Source organism: Struthio camelus, chromosome 2 (assembly GCF_040807025.1).
Source record: "Struthio camelus isolate bStrCam1 chromosome 2, bStrCam1.hap1, whole genome shotgun sequence".
Taxonomy (NCBI): Eukaryota; Metazoa; Chordata; class Aves; order Struthioniformes; family Struthionidae; genus Struthio; species Struthio camelus.
In genome coordinates this window covers 20,420,304-20,439,273 of record NC_090943.1, presented here as the reverse complement: position 1 = coordinate 20,439,273, position 18,970 = coordinate 20,420,304, and the positions used below count along the sequence as shown (strand labels likewise).

Below are 18,970 nucleotides of genomic sequence, written 5' to 3'. Positions count from 1 at the left end.
AGCGTTTTCTGAGAACCTAAATATTCTCCTTTGGCTCATCCCATGGTCAGAAGATGTAGTACCCAAGATACCTAGTCATCTGGAAGTGTTAGATATCATCACAAGATACTGTTTTAATTTAGACCTTTAACACTTTCTGTCCTCATGTTTGGAATAAAAAAAAAAAAAGATACAGACATTTTAAGTAGGGAACCTATGTATTCAGCACTGCTGTTATGGCAGTTTAAGCAGCTTGGAATTTTCTTTAATTTTTAATTACAGGAGTGCTCATTCTCTTACATCCCCATCAACTTCTTAATACGAATAAAATCAAACTTAGATGCAAAAGTAGAAGATAATAGGGGAGGACAAAATACAGCCTTCTAAAGGGAGAGTGATTTGCAATTAAATTTCCACAAGGAACACTACTCCATTAAGGTTTTCAATTAAATTCACATAAACTAGGAGGACACACTAAGCATTTCAATCAGTACAAATGCAAGACTACTTCAGAAGCAGACTCAGGTTTCTCAGCTGATTTGTACCAATTGCAACTGTTACTCAGAAGTGATTAAAAACACTCTTCTCAGTAAGATTCAAAGCTTTCCATTTCATTTCTCCTCCCCTGCCTTGGGGGAGGGGGAGAGGTGAAGGGGGAGGAGGCGGCACAAATCTCAAAGTTAAAAATAAGGAAGATTAGATCATCTAGGCAACCCACGGAGGCTAGCGCAAAATTATTCCCTACAGTATACTTGCTAATGCCTAATGCTGTCCATACAGTGTGTCCTAACACATTATGCAAATGACACATACATAAAAGAAAGTCGTCTATCTCCAAGTGCACCCCTCCACCATCAGCCAATCTGTAATTAGCCATGGCCTCTAAGGAGACACCTCATTCACTCTCAGCAAAGCAGCAGCAGCTGGCAAAAGGAAATAAAGAAATTAAAAATAAAAATAAGCCTACCACCTATACTCCCAAAAGGTGTAAGCTCATAGTTGCAAGCCAGACTCAAAATCTAAACATCTGTTTGTATTTGTCCAGGGTACCCGCACGGAACCTCTGATGCCTGGCCCCAAATATTTACCAGCACCATCTACAGCAGGCTCCCTCAGACACGATGCTGTTCCACGTAGCAACAGCTCTCAATGCTTTATTTGTAAATACTTTCTGAACTGCAAGTTTTTATGCAAAAACCAAGAACAGACAACATAAAAACAGGGCCACCTCCTGCTGAAAGCAATTCATTGATCGCGTACGAAAGTATAACAGCATGACTGCATCTTTCTGAACTATTAGACTCTATCCCCCACTACAAATAAATTCGCAGACTGAAGCATATAGCTTTGTATACTTTTTACTTCCCAATTAGCAACTGATTCAATATTTAAGAATAATAGTTCTCAAGAAGAGCTTTCTTCTTATCCAACAGCAACGATAAAAAAAGTAAATCCAGAAAACTGTTTCATCACTACTAACAAAAGACAATAAACAACAGTTCAGGCAGTAGCTAGAGTTCCCACATTAACTAGGGTAAAACAAAAATACATTTCACCCCAGTTTAAAATAAAAAACACATAGAGACGTTTTAACGGGAAGGTTTACTCTAGCATGTGTGTAAGTATTTAAAAGGCCTGTACTTAAAACAGTTTATCTCACCTTGCAACTGTAAGATTAAAAAAGGACTCTCTCTTTAGACACTTTCAGATTTTACAAGATGTTCATCTCTTACGCTAGGCATAATATATTATTTATTATATATACAAACTATTTATTAAGCTAGGCAGACAGACACTTCCCTCGCAGCAAAGAGCTAATTCAAGTCACAGGACTGGGTACCTTCTATGAACGATGGCGGAGTCAAAGCTAGCAGCTCATCAGCTTGACTTCTGGGGTCCCATTTATTCACAGACAATTTCAGCACCAATTTAGAAGCCATTTATAGTAGGGCTAATGCATGCCATTTAAAACAATGACCCCTTATTAATAAATGAAAATAGGAAATGATGTTAACAGGAAATAAACCTAAGTTTTATATTCTGCTTCCTACCCCTAACAATTTAACATACAAACAACTGCAAGGAGGAATAACACACAACAACCACAATAACATTAAAAAGCTTAAGTTTTCTACCATCTTCCAATTGTTATCACAGAAAAGAGACCAGCTACAAAGCACTGGAATATCTTCCTAATAGCTTAGTCAAAAGCTGCATGACAAATTTCCTTAGGAACAGATACAAATGGTTTATTTCTATAATGCCCACAGGTTGCACATACTCATATTCTGATCATCATCATCTACGCAGTACTATATGCATGTATTCACAGAATTAGAAAAAGGAACAACTTTTACTTTTTCCAGAGCCAATACTGTTATAGCGAACTACAATTTAGTCATCCACCCAACATGGAGATGTTTTCCATATGTTTTAAACAGAACGAGATCAAAAATGCATAAAGTGGCTAAGTGTCATTAAATACTTTTTCTTTCCCAACAGTTCACTCAGTTATCTTTAGTATATACAGGTAACTAAAATAGATGAAAAAGAACATGGCTGAAGTGGTAGATTTGTTATTTTCATATTTATTTAAATAGAATGATTTTTTTAAAATTAGGTTACATAGGTAAAAAGGGCAACTCAGGGAGTGTTTTGATATTTGTTAAACCTATTGACAAAGAGATCTCATCCCTATAATGCATACACACTGCTGTCAAATGTACACAATAAATGCAATCATTTTGTACTGATACACTTCAAGACATTCTTCAAGCAATCACATTTCTCTTACAAAAATTCTAATTTCTCAGACAAATTTCTAATAGGTACAATCAATAAAAATGTATTCTGGGGAAGCAAATAAGTCACTTTTTAAACTGTCAGGGGCAGCTACGTTTGAAGGCACATCCCCTTCCTTTTCCTGAAGGAAGAAATTTATTGCTGCTTTATGTTACAGATCGCCAAATATGCAACATTTTCCCCTGCAAAATGTTCACATTCTATCAAATTATCTTAGGCTTACTCTGACATAAATGAGAGCAGAAGTCAGTGTTACGCTTGCATGATTAAACAGGATTTGACTCAAGCTTTTTAAATAGTTACAACCACCACCCTTTCTGGGAATGCTGGAATTTATATTGAATGTATTTTCCCCTTGATACAGCATTTGCACACATTTCCCTTTATCACCATGAGTATGTACACTTCTAATGATTAGTTTTCCTTTTGGCGTCTGTATTACTTAACATCTCACAAACACCTTTCTATAATTCTGATTTTTTACATAACGGTTAAGCCTTACAGCCTCTAAGCATCGGGCATGGTGGAAAAAGCACCGATTTCTAAAGGCAGAGAGTTCCTGGACAGTTTATATGTTGACAGGCATACTTAACACAAAGATTGAAATGCAGTATCCGAACACAACTCTTCAGTGCTTATGCCTGTAGAATATAAGAGACATAACACTTGGGAGTCACCACTCCAAATTTACCAAAGCTATCTCAATTGGGCTGTTAAAATAGCAAATGGTCTACTAATTACTGTCAGTGAAAATGCCAATCAGTTTCTATTTTTACTGTCATCATGCCCCTCTCTGGTTCCTGACCCTTCCACAAGAAGCTTCTCCTTGGTTTACGCAGTCCTGTTCTAACTGATAAGGAGAGAGAACGTGTTTTTCCCCTGCTGCCTGACACTGAGTTCTTCTTGTTTCAAAGCAAATACTAAGTTCTGACTAACTTTTCTTTTACAGGAGTCTTCAGAAATACACTCCCTTAACTACTGCCAAAAACAGAAACTCTCAAGAGTCTCTAAAGACTATTCATAACAATTTAGCTGTTAAGCTAAAAAACACACTAAGATCACCTTTGTTTATAATTCAGATTTCTTTGCAATAAAGTATTAGGTATCTGCAATAAAAGCCTGAACGTGCTCTAATGAGTTCCAACAGAAAGATATCAAAAATTCTGAACAAAATTGACTAAGTATTTTCGCTATTCACAAACTGTGCAAGTGACATTGTTGATGATTAAAAGCCAGTTTTTTAAGCCACACGCACAGTGGATAAGATTCTTTCTTCTTATATTTAACATTCTAAATTTCCTTTTAACACAGATAAACTGTTAACTGTACCACAAACTGATTTAGCAAGACTGTTAAGGTAAACGCAAAATAGTGCAAATAGAAGAGCAACAGAGCACCTCTGGTTGGGCCTTTCGCTAGAGAGCTTAAATTTACACCTCCCAAGAAGCCAGTTCCAGCCTCGGACTGGGACAGGCCTACAGATGCAATGTTGTGGCTGAAGCAGTCCTGCCTGCACCTCAGCAGGCCTTAAAACGCTTCAGCAGAGCACTCTTGCAACCTGACCAAACAGGGAGAGCGTACGCCTACAATTAATCTAAAAGACAGAAAGAGCACACCCTCACTTATCTGTCCTTACGAACATAACCTCGGCGATGCTTGTGCCCATTTGCAAGCGCGTGTCAGATTTCCGACAGAATGGCAAGCAGCCCTGGGAGCCTCCAGCCCCTCTGCCAGCTCCCCGAAGGGCCCAGAGTACGTGATCTGTCCCTTTGAACAGGCACAGTGTGTTTGGGCAGCAGTCTGCAAGCCTGAATTTGTTATCTTTGTTCTCAACAATCATTTCAGGGAAGGGGCTCTGAAGTGGAAAAGATCATCAAGCACAGCACCAAGGAAAAAAAAAAGACAAAAATAAAAGATCATAGTGAGACATGACAAAACAGAATACAGTATCACAGTAGAGAGCCATTCAAAACAAGAAAAAAGCATCTACCAATATAAGTAACTACCAACATACACATTACCTCAGTGAGTCAAATTTCACATCCTCAATTTTCCCACCTCCTATGCAAAAAGGCACAGGAACGTAAGCCTCTCGCTCACAAGCTCCCTTTCTTCGCCCAGCCAATGATCTTAAAGCCAGAGGACAAAATTTTCAGTTCTTCATGAATATAGCGGTACGCTTCCAAAACCGTTAAGAGGCCCAAAATCCTAATTTCTGTTCCTTGTGGGCGAGGGAGCAGCAACACAGGTTATGCTTGTAGTCCTCCTCATGACAACTGGCTGAGCACATAAGTCTACAGCTAAACTTCAAATATACATGAGTTAATACTGCATTACAACAGGAACTACACATGCGAAACAGTACCCAAAAACATCTATCATTTTCCAAAAGTTTCTAATATCTTGCATGTCAGTATTAACATGCTATAAATCCTTATAACTGCATGAACATTTTTTGCAAAGTTAAAACCCTTTTTCACAGTAATTATGTTTCATGAAAAGTTTTTTCTGAGTTGTTAAACAGAAAAGAGGCTCTCAGGGTTCAAGTAATACTTCAGAGTTAAAGGGATTTGTTCACATATAGCACACAGTAACATCAGTACTGCAAGCAGTAACTGTTCAATCCTCTGCACGAGACAGCAGACCTCAAGCCACAGAAACTATCTTTCTCCCGGCATTTCACACCAATCTATAAAAAAAGTTATAAAAGTTACAAGAAAACGTGGCATACTTTAAACCACGCAGCAACATGTATGCTACAGTAACTGATAAACCATCGTGACTGTGGTTAGGCGTTCACGAGGGCTACCTACGTTCAAGCCAAGATTGTTTTAATAACAGCAGGCCTGAAACAACCTTCAGTATAAACGCATGTTTTCTAGCCGTGAAAAATGTAACTGCAGCATACAAACATCAAGCAAAACAACAGGCAGTGCAGTCCATTTGACAATTCAATACCTATTAGCAGTCATCAACTAGACAGCTTTAACACGATGCACTCCAGAAGTGCCACAGGCCTCGTTACGTACGGTTTACGACAGCAGGGAGAGGTGGATTATAACAGACTACCGGTGCCAAAAGACCAATAGTTTCAATATGGTAGAATTAAAAAGCAGATTTTCATTTTTACATTTAGACATGTGGTTTCTTCCCTCTTCCCACAGTATTTAAATAGTATTGAGGGATGTATTCTCCAAGAACAGTCATGTTTTTCAGTTATATTAAAAAAAAAAAGAGGACCAACAAGGATATCGTGATGAAATTTACATACATATTATCATAATTCATCACTAAGTCTTAGATCTCAACATCTTCTGTTTTCTTACTTAAAACTCACGTTTTGTCCTCACCTAACCCACTCGTTCCAACAGACTGGGTGAATCTCTTTACTGAGGTGGTGACAGTAAGGGAAATCCTGCAATACCATACGCGCCACTTTCAGAGCAGGGCATTAGGGTGAATGGAGGACAGCAGTAAACTAAAATTTGGTGTCTTTAATAATAACAAAAAAATCTTTCGATGCTGCTGAACTTAAAAGTTAAAAATCGAGCACTTGAGTATCTTTGAATTTCAGCAAACGCAAGAGGAACATCTGTATAAAGGATATCCATTTCATGGTCCTACAGAGATTAAAGTCGGATCTGACTTAGGCATAAAAAACCCTAAGTTTGAGAACGGCAAAAGCAACTTTGTCTTTGTAAACACGGCTTAAGACCGAGCTTAGAAACGCCCAGCTGAAGCCGCTACGCGCAGCTGGTTGGAGCTGAAGCAGGCGTTTGTTACCGTTCGGGAGCGCAGCAGGAGCATTAGATACGGCTCCGGGTTTAAAACCGGGGGCTGCCAGCCCAAACAGGCAGCAGTGCCACCCCAGGGCACGTCACACAGTTACTGAGCCAAACACACAGGGGACCCTTCCAGCAACACATCCTGGGGACAGAAACGCCTTCAAGACCAAGCCGCTCCCGAGGGCCGGCGGCGGTCGGCGAGCCCTGGCCGCAGCCCCAGCCGCGTCCCCTGCTGCTCCCGAGGCTGGGGGGGGGGGGGGGGGCGGCGGCCGTACCCCAACGGCGAAAGGCGGGAGCCTCACGCAGCAGCCGGCCGGGCGGCGATACGGCGGCAGGCCCCGAGGAGAGGCGAGGCAAGGCCGCCGCCGCCCGGCCTGCGAGGCGGGCTCGGAGGCGCCCCCGCCTCCCCGGCCGAGCCGCGACGCCCGGGCTCCGTCGGCGGCACCCCCTGGGCAGCGCCCGCCGCCCCGGCGAGCCTCAAACCCACCCCGCTCCCAGCGTCCAACTCCCAGCAACTGCGCGGCGGGCGGGCAGGAAGAGGCCGGCGGGGAAGGAGGGAGGGAGGGGGCGGCCATTAAGCCCGCTCCAGCCAAGCCGTTCCCCGCGGCGGGAGGCGGTGGCCCGGCCCGGCCCGGCGCCGCGTACGCGCGCAGCCCGCGCCCCACCCGCGCCCGCCGCTCCTACCTGGCCGCTGGCGCCGCCGCCGCCCGGGGGGGGCTCGGTGTCTCTATCTCCGCCGGGTGGCCCCGCTGCCCACCGGGTCGCCATTATTTCATTCCCGGCTACAAAGGAGGAGCAAATCCTCTAGAGCCCACATCGGGGAAGGCACGGAGGAGGGGGACCAGCGCCCGAGCCACTCGCGCACAGCCGGAGCGACGAAGCCAAAGGCGAGCCAGCCCCGCCGCCGGAGGGGGCTCGGCCCCGTCACTGAGCCGGCATGAGGACGAGCCCCGGGCTCGGCCCGGCTTCAGCAGCGCTGCCCGGCCACCGCCTCCATGGCTGGGGAAGGAGAGAGGAGATGTGTCAGTCCCCGGTGTAACGCCGCCGCTGCCGCCTCCTCCGCCACCCGGCCCTTGTTAGGCTAATTGCACTCGCTCGTCATCTTCCTCTTCCTCCAACTCCTCCTATCCAGAGCCCCAGACGCGGGGAGGAGAGGGAAAGGCAGAGGGAGGCGGAGGAGGGAGGCGCCCGCTGCCTCCGACTTTACTACACACAGGCTTTCCTGCCGCAGGAGGGGGAGAGCGCGGGGGGAAAGTTACCTCGGCTTGGGAAAGGAGGGAAAAACCCCTCTCGAGGCTAGACCCTCCCTTTCACAAAGAGCACGAGCTTTCCCAGCATTTGCTGCGGCGAGGGTCTGGTGACAATATTGCCTCGGCTCAGCTGAACTTTGATCAACTCGTGGAAGAAAAAAAAAAAAAAAAAAAAAAGGGAAGCGCGGAAGGCCCGCGGAGCTGCTCCTTCCCGGGCCGCGCTTGGCCCCGGCTGCTTACAGCCCTCGCCTCGCTGCGGCCCGGTCGTTTAACCAGGCCGAAGGGGTGGGGGAGAGGGAAACCAACCAACCAACCAACGTCAGATTAGGGGGGGAAGGAAAAAAAAAAACCCAAAACAAAAACAACTCTCCGACAGCAACAAAGCAGAAGCTTTAATTCCATGGAGTCTGGCTTTTGTTTCCCACACAAACCTTCCCCACTTGCGAGGCAGTTTCCTCCCTCCCCCCGGCTACGTAGCCGCAGCCGTTGCCGATCAGACCACCGCACACCGCGCCCCGCCCCGCCCCGCTCCCCCCCCCCCCCGCCTCCGGCCGCCCCGGCCTGCCGCGCCCGCCCGGCCACGCCAGCGGCGGCAGGCGGCCCGCGCCGAGCCCTGCCCGCTCCGCCCGCCGGGGCGGCTCGCCGCTGGGGGCCGTCGCGCCTTCGGGCCCGCGGTGGCCGTGCGGTTGTTTCGGCGTCACGCGGCGCCGCTCCCACAAGCCGCGGGCCCGGCGAGCCGCTCGTCGCCCTCCCCCTGCTCCGCCAGCCGGCGCGGCACCTCCGCGCCCCCCCACCGCGCGGACACGTCTGCCGCCGCCTCGGGGCGACCCCTCAGGTGGCCCGAAAACTCCTCCCCTCCCCCCCTGCCCGCCCGCAGTCCGGTCTGTGCCGGCCCTGACAGGGCAGGGGCGGCAGCCGCTCTCGCCCCGCCGCCGCCGGCGGGACTGTCCGGTCCCGTCCGGCCCGGCCCGGCCCCCGCGGCTGCCGGAGGGGAGGGAGCTCGTCCCCTTCTCCCGCCTCCAGGCTCGCGGTTTCTCTTCCCTCCAAAAATTCACCCACCTCCTCGGAGGGGGCCGCGGCGGCCCCTCGCCTCCGCCGCGCTGCCCCTCGCTCAGCAGCGGTCCCCGCGGCGGCGGGAGCTCGTTTTTCCCGCTGTGCCTCCCAGCGCTGTCGGGGGGAGGGAGGCGATACCGAAATGAGCTCGGTTTTTCTTCCCAGCTCCGCGAAGGGTGCTGTGCTGCTACTGCGGGCTGCCCTCTGCGGGTCCCTAACGCCCCCCCGGGGACGGGGCGGCCCGGGCTGCGGCCCTGCCCGCGCCGCTGGCGCGGTGGGGGGCAGCAGGCTCTTCCATCTTGTCTTTACAGGTGGCGAAAGGAAGCACTTTCCCTGCTTTATCTGCAGCTATTACAGCGTTTGATTGATTCCCCCCCCCCCCCCCCCCCCGTTCTAGAATAGTGACTTTCGAGGTAGAGGCTGTGGACGACTAAGGTCTATGTGAAAGGGAACAAGAAAGCCAAGATGTTTATACAAATAGGTCCTGTGTTAATTGAACTCTAATGTCTCATGTATATATATATATATATTTATTTATTTATTTATTAACTGTGCTAGTCCAAGTGATCTCAGAAAGGAGGTGACTGCCCTGGTTATGCAGCAGCTACTTTTATCAACAGCAGAAACAAATACTGGTCTCCGGAGAACCAGGGCAAGAGATTACCTCCAGTGGCTGGAGGAGAGAAGTCGCAGCACCCGAAAGATGATTCTTGTCAACCGGTCGTATGTACGAAGTTTGAAGGAGGCCTGTGGCACTGATTCAAATGCTTACCAATCATTTTATGGACTTCCATGGACTTCCATGGAGATACAAATACAGTTAAAAATCTGGAGCAGTTTTTGAAGAATTTGAGTCTATGTTAGACCCCCTTTTTCAGTTCCTCATAAATCTCTGCTGTTAAAGATTGCTTTGTGGCTGAACCTGACCTCCACCAGAGATTATGTATACATGTTTTAAGTAAGCATACTGCTGTCCAACCTGTGGCAATCCACAGGATGATTCTCTTCAGCTCCCTAATCATTTGTCATTGTCATATAGCACTTCAAGATTTGTTTGCCATTCACACCCCAAGTAAACTGTTATAATATAACCCAGCCCGTGTCTGTCAAGAGATTGAAAAGACCAGAATTAAAGCCACCTGAGATTTTTAAAAGGTGGAGAAGGGGAACAGTTGTGGTACTTCTGTTTAGATCCGGTATCAAACAAAACTGAGGATTATAGTTTTGTGGTTGGCTGCATACTGTTCTCTGTGCTGTAGTCATTGTGTCAATCTGCAAGAATATCACCAAAAATCTATTATGTATTAAAATCAGCTCTGTGTATTTATAATCATCACTTTTCCCTAAGGTAGCCATGATACTAACTTCAAATCTAAATTAGCATCATAACTCGTATCTGTGTAGAAAGTTGTCAGATTTACAAAATGTCTCAGAGAGATTTAAACACAAGTAGGCTGTTTTAATGATCATTTAGTATCTTGCAAATGTCTTTATAACGCACAGCTACATCAGCACAGTGACAAATCTTCCGCTTTCTTTTTATTTTACATTGCCAATCAATTTTTCTCGTTTTAGGCTTCAAAATACAACAGGGAAGTGAAAATATCACAGAGGAAAATGTGATCCACAAATTACTTCATGGCTAGGCTGAGGAAATAGAGCTTGCCATCAACTGTGAGAAAATTTTGTCTATATAATTATCAAAAGAATATTTAAGCTACCAAATCTATATTAAAATATACATACTTCATTTTGTTACTCACACTTTCACTGTATTTTTTGTAGCTGTTCTTGTTTGGGGGGGGTTGTGTTTCTAGGACTTTCATGTATGAGACTAGGCTATTGAAATTTTCCATTTTAAATACAGTGTCATAGTTAAAGCAGAAACACTTGTAGAAGGAGGCAAGCCTTCAGAAACATACTAGTTATCTCAGATTCACAATACACAAAGCAAAACCTTGAAGTCTTGTAACCACCCTTGAAAGTGGTTTAATAAAAGAGGTTGCAAAAGCAGAATTAGGGTAACAGAGAACTATAATTTCACTTTCACACCTTCCAGTCTGAAGGTGTTGACACATATTCACTTAGCAGACAGCTGCAGCAGCTTAAAGTGTTAGCACCATCCTACTGTTTATTATCACTCCCTGCTAAAGAGTACCTTCTCCACAGGAGAGCCAGTGAAGACATCTCTGAGCGCATCTCAGCCACTTCAGTGCAAAGTCTAGCAACTTAATTTAAATTGCTGAGGTAGGTAGGGTTAAGCCAGTGCTTCAGTCTAGGGGCTGAGGTGCATTCAGTGGCTCTGTTCTGCCAGTTGAGCTGGGTCAGTGGTGACGTAATTATGGGGCTGCATCTTTGTGAACTATCACATACATTTGCTAAATAGTATAAATATGTTGATATCTTGAGAATTTAGAAAGGCAAAACTGCGGACATGAAAAATCACTTGGGCAGGCAGACAAGAGAAGTGGGACTCATTAAATTAGGTATGTAAGATATTTTAGGTACCTGCCCCCTTTGCACATGGTGCTGTTATTCACCTCTAGCAGAGCACCAGTGCATGCCTTTCTCTCACATGAACAACATGTATTTAGACATCTCACCTGTGCCCAACCTGCTGTGATGCAACTCACTTCCCAGGCAGTTACGTTCCGTCTCTGCTATCTTTAAGCCCTTCTCTTTTTTCACTGTGAGCAACCCACCATGATAGGGTACCACAAGCAGTGATGAGGTTCAGGCATGGCTGTGAAGGACAATCCCAAGTGCCCTACCTTTGGTCAGTGAACAGCATGAGCGGAGAGAAACAGAAGATGAAGCGAGAGCAGGTTTGTCACAGGACCTTTTAGATTAGATTCGTGTGGAGTATCAGGTGGGGTAGATCAGATAGGCACTGATGGAAGATACCAGCAGATCTTGCATATTTAATACTAAGACTAGGGAAAGTCTGAGCAGCTAAATAGGAAAAGGTCTGAATTTAACAGGGCCTGGATTTTCTCATAACTCTTCCCACCATAGACCCCATCTGCTTAAAACTCACAAGCAAGGCCTGCATTGAGAGGTTCAGGCTGAATATAGACACCTTTGCAGTCTCCCCTGTGTCAGATGTAATGAATGCTCCTCTCTCCCTTAAAATGTTTGTGAGCACCACAGTAAGCATCTTGGCGACCAGCTCCTTAGTGCATGGCTACAGCATCAGTTGGCATCAGTCAAACAGCTTCCAGCTTCCAAGGATGTTCATGGGTGCCCCACATGAGAACAACTCACTACATTCACCCCACAGTGGGAGATCCAAACGTGGTTGATACATGCATTTTTCATTAACTGATGTTGACAATATGACTATTGCAATTATCTTTGCTTAACAGATTTCTGCACTTACATTCTGGTGGTGCAGGCATCCGTTTCCTTTCCAGGACTAGGACATTATTCATTTTAGGAATGATTAGTGATGGCTGTTTCTTGGTAAGTGTACCACAATACTCCCCACTCACTCTATGGACGTTCCTATCACCGACATTCTGGCAACAGTGATAAATCTCGCAGCTGCCATGCATAGGTCTTGGCTCCCATGCGTACACTGAACTCTAACCAAAGTGTAACCTTTCTTTTCTAAAAAAAAATTACTGATTTACTACAAAAAGAAGAATGTATAGAAGGCATGGAAAAAAAGTGTAACGCATGGGCTTAAATATGGGACATAATGTTGATTGCCAGCACTGCCCATGAATAACGAGATGTGCAGAAGAGATACAGGACAAGTGTTATGGCAAGTACTGGCTTTGAACAAAGGGGAAACAGTGTCCTGCCAGTGCTTGGACACGAAAGCAGACCAGAGCCAGCATCACCAGGCTTGCTGAATATAGATGAGGAGGAGAGCAAGGGAATCTCTGTAAGACCAGAAGTGTGTCACTGCTGGCACATATGTCTTCAGGATATCCTCCACCGTTAAGCTAACCAGCCTGATGGGCAGTGCAGTCTGTTGCCTTCTCCTGTGACCCCTCCTCTTGCCATAGCTGTAAATGACTCAAGGCAATGAGACACTTTGATAGTGTGACACTGCATAAATGCCTGGCAGTTCCAGGACCATGAAGTGAAGATCACTCTTGATGTGTTCAGTGAGGCTGTGAGAGATATTTCCGGCTGTGTCCTCAGGACCTATGTCTCCTGGGTGGTGGCCATCAAGTAGAGATGTGCATAGGAAGGGGTAGCATCTGTGTGGAAGCTACCAGGAACTGACTTCTCTGGCCTTACTATCCTGTGCCAGGAGAACCTCCTCCCATCTGCTGATTTGAAGACACCTCTGCATCTTTCCAGTGACAGCATGAGAATACAGAATTTACCACATGGTGAATAATTGTCCTGATGTCCCAGCCTGAAACGGGTGCAGAGATGGTCTAGCAGTCTCCTCTAATACCAGCTGTGGGATGATTATGGTATTTGCAGGGAGAGGTGGTTTTCCAGGCAGTGTGGTTTTGGATCATTTTTTCCCTGAGGTGGGAATCTGGGTCTTGCCTTTCAGTGCTATCTGAAAGAGATTTTTTTTCTCTGGGTGGAATGCTGCTGTTGTTCACTGGCCCTTTTTGTTCTCCTCAGAGGCAGAGCATCTGTGTGTGCGTATGCGTGTGCATGCGCGTCCAACATCTTTCTTTTGCAAGAGGCGTGACATGAGAACGATACAGCAATATGTCTGCGCACAGGCTAAAAGCCAGAGTGTGGAGGAGGAGGCATTGAACTGCATATTCTCAAAATGCTTTGTAGCTTAGAGCGAACCTACAGAGAGTAACATTATTGCTTGGGTGGATGTCTAGGATTTTATCTTTCATAAAATCCAGTAGGATAAAAGCTACTTTTAATGGAAATAAGTAGCCATTTGGTTTCTGGCATTTGCATCAGAATAATATTCAGGTGTCTACTTTTGGGAGCCAGCTAGCTACCCGATGAGAACCAGAATCTCAGCTGACATGTTATCAACTTTTCAGTGTACTCTTCTCAGATAACAAAGTCCAGATGTCCAGGGAAGCTGCCTCTATTAGGATGCTACTCTTCCTGCTGACAGAGTTCCCCTTGACAGTGTCTGAGGCACAAAGAGAAGCCAGGAGAGATAAGATTTCCTGGCCAGCATCACCGATCCATACCAAACAGAATGGAAGCTATGTCCAGGGAATAAGCCTGTAGCACTTAATTTTCCCTCAGACCAAGGATGACCAAGTAGTGAGGTAGGTTTTCCATCCATGAGATATGCGCCTGCCTGTAGTCCCCTTGAACAAGAACCAGAAGTATCTGTGTGAGGCTGCCAACATGAGCCAAGGCAGACTGATGCACACCTTTTGTGGGAATAAGCCTCAGTTGTCCTCACCAGCAATCCTTGCTATTCAGATTCTGGGTTTGGATACATTTGGTGGGTTCATGGTATTACTATTTCGGTTCTAACCTGGCACTCTGTAAAGAAATATGACATTGTTCAAGCCTGCAAGAATTTACCATCATCCAGCCAGAGACGAAAACAAATTCAGGTATAATTCAGTGTGCCCGGGGGAATTAGTTGCAGTGTAAAATTTGAGCAAGCAGATTATGACTAGGAGGAGCCCAACAGAATTCACTTTAATTTTAACTTGGGTTCCTAGCAGTGAAAAGCTACTAAAACACTCTGAAACCATAAACAAAGCAAAACTCTTGTTTTTCATGTTTTGCTGTTGGAAACTATCACTGTGGAATAACAACTTGCTTCTGAAAATGCCATGCACATTGTTTATGGCAAAACTTCCTAATTTCGTAAAGGTCTAGGGGGAAAAAAAAACCCTCTCACCTCTTCTGCATTCACTTCAGCTACCACATTCTTTCATTTGTTTTAAATTAGAGATTTGTTTTAAATCACAATAAATATCTAAGCTACTTAGAACTGGCCACGATAGAAAAGGTTTAAGTGCTCAAATAGTTGAATAAAGTAAAATGGCAATTTGGGTTACCTTAGCTCCGCTCCTAAAATAACAACTCCGTGTTTGGTTCTATGCTGTTTACTGAGAGGTGATAAATCAGCCCTATTTTCTAAAATGTTTAGTTTAACTACTTAACTGACAATTTAGGTGGAAGTAGCTGGTGATGAACTGACAACAGTGTTAGCACTCTCTTCTTGCTTTATCACATAATCAGCAGCTTGATGTGCTGATTAGTGAAACTGTGCTTTAGCAGCACAGAGGTGCTAACAGCCATCTCCAAAATTCAGGCTATCCATCTTGTATTTCTTCCAACTGTACAGAGTTTACCTCTAAATGAACAAAGTTTGTCTGCTTTCTCCCCAGCCCTGCCACTCAACAGATCTTCCTCCTTAGATGGAGCTACATCAAGATAGCTTTCAGGAGATGGGTAAAAGATCACAAGTAACAATAAAACATTTATTTGATATGAATATAAACATTTCCTAGAACCCTCCCTCCCTCCAGCAATGACATGCTCTGCTCAGTGGCAGTATGTCACTTGCTGTTTATCTGTTTTGCCCACTCTGTCCAAGGAGCTTTTACTTCACTTTCAGCTCATCAGATACCTTGTAGGTACCAGGTACTCAACTCTTACTGGTTGCTGTATCTGACCTCTACCAGCTGCGACCTGTGCCAGCCGCCACTCATCTCTCTTTTCACTGTAGAGAGAGACAAGAGATGCTCTGTGGACAGCAGGAGCTGTCTAAAGGCCAGAAGGTCTCTAAACCTATAAGCCGATTACTATTTATGGGGACTAGCCTCTGAAAGTGATACTACACTGTTCTTTATTTTTGCAGTGTTTTCCTCCCACCCATCTTCCTGCTCTGGCACTAAAGTAGTGAGATAGAAAATGGGGAGATAGTTTCCAGGAAAGCGTGCTCTGCTCCCCTCCTCTCTCCCCCTCCCCCCCAGTCTTTGGGGCATGTTGGATTTTATTTATATCTGTATAGTATGAATTGTGCAAAATAGGCTGGGTTAGGAATATGTTTGGTACTTTGATAGGGCTAAAAAGTCACCGTAGCTTCATAGAAGACATATTATAAATTCCCCATTTCCCCATAAAGCTATATCCAACTTCCACAGAGTGGTTTGTCTAAGAATACTGCTTTCAAGGAGAAGAAAATACTGGACTTCATTCTCTCTTTCAGTGTTTTACAAACCCTTTGAACAAATGTCAAATGCTACAGAAGATGCTGGCTAACCAGAGTTAGATATATTATCTAACGAGCGATTCTGCTATAGTTTAGGGACTGACAGAGACAGTAGTAAGATTAGGAGTACCTGGAGCTGGGTTGAGATTCCAAGTGGCTCATCTGCCTATAAGTAAAAAAGGTCATAGAAACTCAGCCATGTAAATTATTGCAACTAATGAACAGAAATGCTCATTAATTTTCTGTAAACAAGCTATATTGACTGCCTGTGCAAACCGTAGTGTATAAAGAAATGTGCTTTTGGACTGAGTGATAAAAGCATTAGATATAACGTGTTTCTAGTGCAACTAAAGTGCTAGCACCCTACAGCAGTTTGTCCGTGTTAGACAATGCATTTAGAAATGCAAATGCAGTCAAAAACCAATCCAGAAGTCTGACCAGAAGTAACATAATGCTAGGAGAAGTCAAAATGAAAGTAATGAGCTAAGAAGCACAGCCACATTAACGGAATGTTTTCAGCCCAGTCTTCTGCTGAGACACCCTCAGATGTTCTTTTCAGAACTGCTTTCCCAGAAGAAAGCAGCAGCCAAATATTTTAACTCATTAGATATACTTGAACTCTTCTGTGCAGTATTGTGCAGTTTCATACGCGCCAGACTCCAAATGGCTCCATGTGGATGCAAAGTATGTCCACACAAAGGTCACTTGCAGGATTAGACCAAAGCATTACAAGAGAGGCAAAGGGAAAGAGTCCAAGTTAATTTAATTCTCAAGGCAGTCCTTAAGCTCTAAGCAAAATGCAAAACAAACAGCACGGTAATGCAAAGCATTTTTTCCAGAAATCTAAAGACAGGGTTTAAGCTTTTTAATGCAGGAGTAGTGATCTTTCCAATTAATCAGATGTGGACGGACTATTCGCTTTGAGGCTGACACAAGTGTTAGGGTGAGAGCTCAAATGCTACACAACTTCTATGAAGGTAATTAACCTAAATAATTGGGTCTGATTAATATAAAACAGAAATCCAAAGGGAAAGTGCTTGTCCTCGACACTCTGAACTGACTATTTCTGCTCTGGATGTTAACATTCTTCTCATTTCCATCTCTGTAGCATCAACTGCACGTTCCATTTCATTCCACCTGAGTTTTGGTCAAGATACCTCTTCTGGAGACATCATTAAGTTTTAGAAAAATCTTGATAAAAGCCAGAGAACAAGCAAAGCTTTGCACCAGTCATCATTTGTAAAACTCTTCTGTTCATCAAGATTTTTTTGGTTATATTGACAGCTTCAGCATTTATTTAATCTGCTTTCCTTTATTTATTGCTTTCACTTTATAAAGAAACAGCTGCTAAAACATTGGCAGCACGATAAATTTCTTAAAATTTAGTAACATTGCCTTTTGAACCATTTGATACCTTGGAAGCACTAAAGAGTTAAAGAAAAATAAACAGATTACTGCAACTTTGTGCATTTCAAAACAGAGGTAAATACAGCTGTGCACAACTCAAATCCCTTTCCAATAGTTAGCTGCTTTAGAGATGGGGAAGAACTGAGTGGAAACACTTCAGCAGTCATCTTCTGGCTTTTTCTCCTGCAAGATAATTTTTGACTCCAGCTCAGAGGATTAGACTCTTCTTGATCAGGACAAAAAATGTTCTTACAAGAACACAGCTGAGGACAGCGAGTGAGGCACACTGCTTGTATTAGTGGGAAAGGATGGTCCATGTTGCTGACTCCTGGAGACAGCTACCTCAAACAGCTGCCTACTTTAGCTACACTGAGAGCTAAATGGTTATTCCACAGACTGCGGAACTAATCAAGCCCTTACTCACATGTGAATCAAGCTGGAGATTGTTTCACAAAGTTCTTCAAAGCTAGAAAATAATGGACCAATTTCTTTGCGTCTTTGACCTTTTATGCTACTCTGCACTAAAAAAGGGTATAGAAACAGTTAATCCAGCCTGAGAATACACCTGCTGTTAGGGTAGCTGGCACTGCTGGACAAGGGGATTGTGCTAAATCTGTGATACTGCTCCTTGCAGCATCTTGTATAGAAGCATTGCTGAAACATCCTAGTACTGACAAGCATAGCTTCAATACGAAGCAGGCTGGAAATTGCTCAAAACTGTGTCAGGACCCACATCCCACTCTTCAACAGACAGCAGGTCCAGTCGGTAGCTAAATCATTTTGATTCTTCTCTGATAAATGCCACAGCTGTATTCACGTAATCTAAGCTCCAGACTATTGTAGTTGTTACTAATATCACACTAACCTCCTCCAAGTCTTTTCAGCCTCTGCTCATGCAATTTCCATTGTGATCCACTGACTACGAATAGGACACCTTCAAAATCTAAAAGCTCTTTAGGGTATTGGTTGGAAATATTTTCATTAAATGGATCTCACCCTTCCTCTCCCCTCTGGCTTTTAATGAAAAGACTTGCTTTTGGTTTCAATTTAGAGCAGGAACACTACTGAAATATTGAAAATAGGAGTGGATTAGCATAGCATGCACTGGGTACTTTCTTTCCAAAATAAGAATGTTTTATTCACCTTTAGTTTACCTCATCTTGTTTAAAACAAGAATGAGGCACTTTTATTCTGGATAAAGGTGCTCCAACAGAATTACTGTTGAGTAAATCAAAGTGCAGGAGTTACAGTAGCTCAACAGTAGCTATGTTACAAATCTCACTTGCCTTCTGGGCAAACAGGGTGCCTAATAACACAAACTTGTAACATCCTGGAATTTTTGGCTCGCCTAGCACTCTGTATTCAAAGCACTCAAACTTTACTAGGCACCCAGGATAGTATTAACGACACCTGACTTTACCCATCCATAAAGTAATCATTTTATCTGAGATAATAATCATCTAGGCGCTCTCAGTAGTGAGTGAGGAGGCAGAAGCTGACAGAACAGTCATGCCACTATTTCAAAATGGGCTGCATCAACTTTTCAGGGTTCCTGTTTCTCTTCACTG

The 18,970-nt window shown here is 44.5% G+C and overlaps 1 protein-coding gene across 5 annotated transcripts in view; it reads right to left on the bottom strand.

Annotated features, from left to right (window-relative positions):
- The window catches only part of ARHGAP21 (Rho GTPase activating protein 21), a 125,372-nt gene extending 116,288 nt beyond the window's left edge, over nt 1–9,084 (bottom strand). Inside the window, exons 1-2 of one of the 5 annotated variants that reach the window (XM_068934559.1) lie at nt 8,876–9,084; nt 7,251–7,565 (exon numbers count right to left, since the gene is read on the bottom strand). In XM_068934559.1, coding sequence (XP_068790660.1) covers nt 7,251–7,334 — 84 coding nt within the window. In that variant the 5' untranslated portion in view covers nt 7,335–7,565; nt 8,876–9,084. The other 4 variants (XM_068934564.1, XM_068934563.1, XM_068934562.1 and 1 more) reach the window with 4 other exon arrangements.
- Between the last annotated feature and the right edge of the window lie 9,886 nt (nt 9,085–18,970).